Consider the following 3,150-nt stretch of genomic DNA (forward strand, 5'->3'; position numbering starts at 1 on the left):
TGTCATTACTTCATATAATTCCGATTCAGCGCCGAATCTGACCATGCATATCATTTAACCTACAACGTCACTGTTCTCCACCATCTTCAACCGAGTTCTGCCACCAATTTATTTTGATGAAACCATTGAGCGAAAATTGTGTTGCCGAGGGGTGTGTTGTTGACCGGCCGGGTATAACTCTGAAGGATAGAAAATTGTTCGTGTGTGTGTGTGTCAGGTTATTATTATTATTTCTGTACAGAAGAAGAGAATGATGGGCCTATTCTATGATATTTATTATTATTATTATTATTATTATTATTATTATTATTATTATTATTATTATTATTATTATTATTATTATTATTATTGTTATTGTTGTTGTTGTTGTTGTTGTTGTTGTTGTTGTTGTTGTTGTTGTTGTTGTTGTTGTTGTTGTTGTTGTTGTTGTTGTTGTTGTTGTTGTTGTTGTTGTTGTTGTTGTTGTTATTATTATTATTATTATTATTGTTATTGTTGTTGTTATCATTATTATTATTTTTAAGAAATTGTAGTCCATTTTATTTATTCATATAGGGAAAAATATTAGGACAAGATTTCATACAAAAGAATAACCCCTAAAGCAAATCAAAAAGCCTAAATTCTATTTAAGCATTGGACAGCCTTATCATAGTGCACTACTTTTATGTTGTGCAAGATTCGAACACGGATCCTGAACCTGATTATATGTAGCAATTGTTCAACTGTCTTCTCAGTACCATGAAACACCCGCGTATTCCTTTCTTTCCAGATGTAATATCATAAAGCAGCAATATAGCTTCTTAGCCAGCCAGTTTTACAATGCCTTTTGTGCTTTCTATTCATGTGACTCATTGTGAGCTTTACAGAGTATACACCTATTTATGATGCAGATTCCTCGAGCATTAAGGTTATATATGGTGGCTAGCTTTCGTTGATGTGATGATGTTGTGGCTAGGCACAATATAGGGCTGCCTTAGAGCAAGTGCCCAAGGAAGAATGTTTTGATGGGTCTTGAACCAAGCATAAGCTTTTTTGAGACAGAATTTATCTCCATGTATCCATGAGTGGAAGAGGGAAATAGCTAAATATGGAGAGACTGGTCTGCAAATAATCTCTTCCTTGACTGAAGTTATACTCCTAAATTTTTCTGAGTAATGACTTTTTCCTTGCACCTCCCATATGGTAGTAGAAGGAAAAATATAAGCCTTATTCCAAGAGAACCACAGGCCAGTTTGTTTTGTATCATGAATCAATATCTTTTTTGCAAGGACTGCTTTGTTCCATGAAAGCATTTCCTTTATATCAAAACCTCCTTCATCCCATGATGAGCAAATATTTTTCCAACTTTGAAAGGAAAGTTTTTGTTTTCCTTCCTCAATGTTCCAGAAAAAATCATTACATAGTTTGTTTATGATTTTGATGGTGTTTTTAGGGAGGAGAGCACTGGCACACCAAAAATTAGTTATCCTAAACATGACAGAGTTCAATAGTTGTACCTTTCCTACATAAGAGAAAAATCTAGTAGACCAATGACGTAAATGAGATTGAACTTTGTTTATCAAAGCTCCATATGTGTCTTCATGAATCCTAGCAGTATCCAGTAGAATGCCAAGATAGCTAAAGGGGAAGCTTCCCTCAGAAAACCTAGTGACATGAAGAATTTGTGCCTTGATAGCGGATGAAACCCCACCAAAATATATGTCATTTTTTTTTGTACTTGCATATAAGCCTAACCAATTTGAGAAATTCTAAAGAGTATGAAGTAAAACTTTCACAGAGGGCACATCCCCCTAGTGAAGACCATCAAATCATCAGTAAAGATAAGGTGTGTAAGCTCAAGTTTTGCGCATTTTGGGTGATGAGAAACGTTTAGTTGGGAGCAGAGTTTTCTCAAATACCATGAAAGCAGTTCCACGATGAAAACAAAAAGATAAGGGGAGAGTGAATCACATTTCCTAAGTCCACTTAGAATCCATGAACAGAGCCATTAAGTTTAAGAGAGACTTTAGGGCAGTTATCATAATCCAATCAATGAATTGAGTGGGAAACTTTAGGGCAACCATCATACTTTTAACAAGACCCCATTGGAGAGAATCAAAAGCTTTCCATATGTCAATCTTGATTAAGCATCTTGGAGTTAAGTATTTTCTGCCATAGCCCTTCACTAAAGTTTGTGACATCATAATGTTCTCATGGACATCCCTCCCCTTAATGAATGCTGCTTGTTCAGGCCAAATGATCTTTGGAAGGATATGCTGAAAGCTATTTGAAAGTATTTTGCTAATAGTCTTATAAAAAGTTGTGCAGCATGATATAGGTCTGAAATCCATGACTGTATTGCAGACCTTCTTTGTAACACCACAGCTCATACCTAAGGTCGGGAGCGATCACTCATGATAGCTCGTCAGGCTGTGTACATAGCCCACATATAAACACGGTTCCTTTCCAGCAAATTTTGTCCTCACTCATGCGTATGTCGGGAATCTTCCCAGGAGGTCACTCATCCTAAGACTACTCCCAGCCAAGAACGCTTAATTGTGGAGTTCTTTTGCATGGATAACCAGAAAAGAATTTGCACTTTGTTTTTTTTTAGTAGTACTTTAAATCCCTTTAAGCACTAGTCAGATTTTAAGCGTATCAATGGACCTCTTCAAGAGGATACCCACCCGAATAAGAGTGATCAGAGTTGCATTAGCTTGTTTACTGAGCCTGCCATTCTTGAAAAAGCTTGAATAGCTTTACAAAAATCAGGACCAACAATATCCCAAGATGTTTTAAAGAACTCGGAAGAAAAGCCATGTGATCTTGGGCTTTCCTTTTAGCTGATGCTGAAAAATGCATTCCTGATCTCAGCACAATCAATAGGCTTTAGGAGAGCAGGTACGTCCTTATCAAGCACACAGAGTCCTTGTTGAATAAAATTTGTATCAATAGGAGATATATCTACTACAGTACCCAATAGGTTTTTGTAGTAGTCAACAAATCTAGAAGCTACATTATCTAGACCAATCTGATCATGTCCATGTCTATCTTTTATTTATCCAATGATTTAATGCTGCTTCCTTTCATGTATTCTAGCAAAAAAATACTTTGAAGATGAGTCATTGTAGGATATATGAGGAATTTAAGCTTTTTGTCTGAATATATTTT

At 35.8% G+C, this 3,150-nt stretch overlaps 1 protein-coding gene across 1 annotated transcript; it reads right to left on the minus strand.

Moving 5' to 3' along the window:
• Positions 1–908: 908 nt before the first annotated feature.
• On the minus strand, positions 909–2,330 carry LOC141630323 (uncharacterized). The gene is made up of 2 exons (XM_074443160.1): positions 2,069–2,330; positions 909–1,729 (listed from the first exon to the last, which is right to left on the minus strand). Exons 1-2 carry the CDS (start codon positions 2,328–2,330, stop codon positions 909–911), a joined length of 1,083 nt encoding a protein of 360 aa, XP_074299261.1.
• Between the last annotated feature and the right edge of the window lie 820 nt (positions 2,331–3,150).

Source organism: Silene latifolia, chromosome Y (genome assembly GCF_048544455.1).
Source record: "Silene latifolia isolate original U9 population chromosome Y, ASM4854445v1, whole genome shotgun sequence".
Classification (NCBI taxonomy): Eukaryota; Viridiplantae; Streptophyta; class Magnoliopsida; order Caryophyllales; family Caryophyllaceae; genus Silene; species Silene latifolia.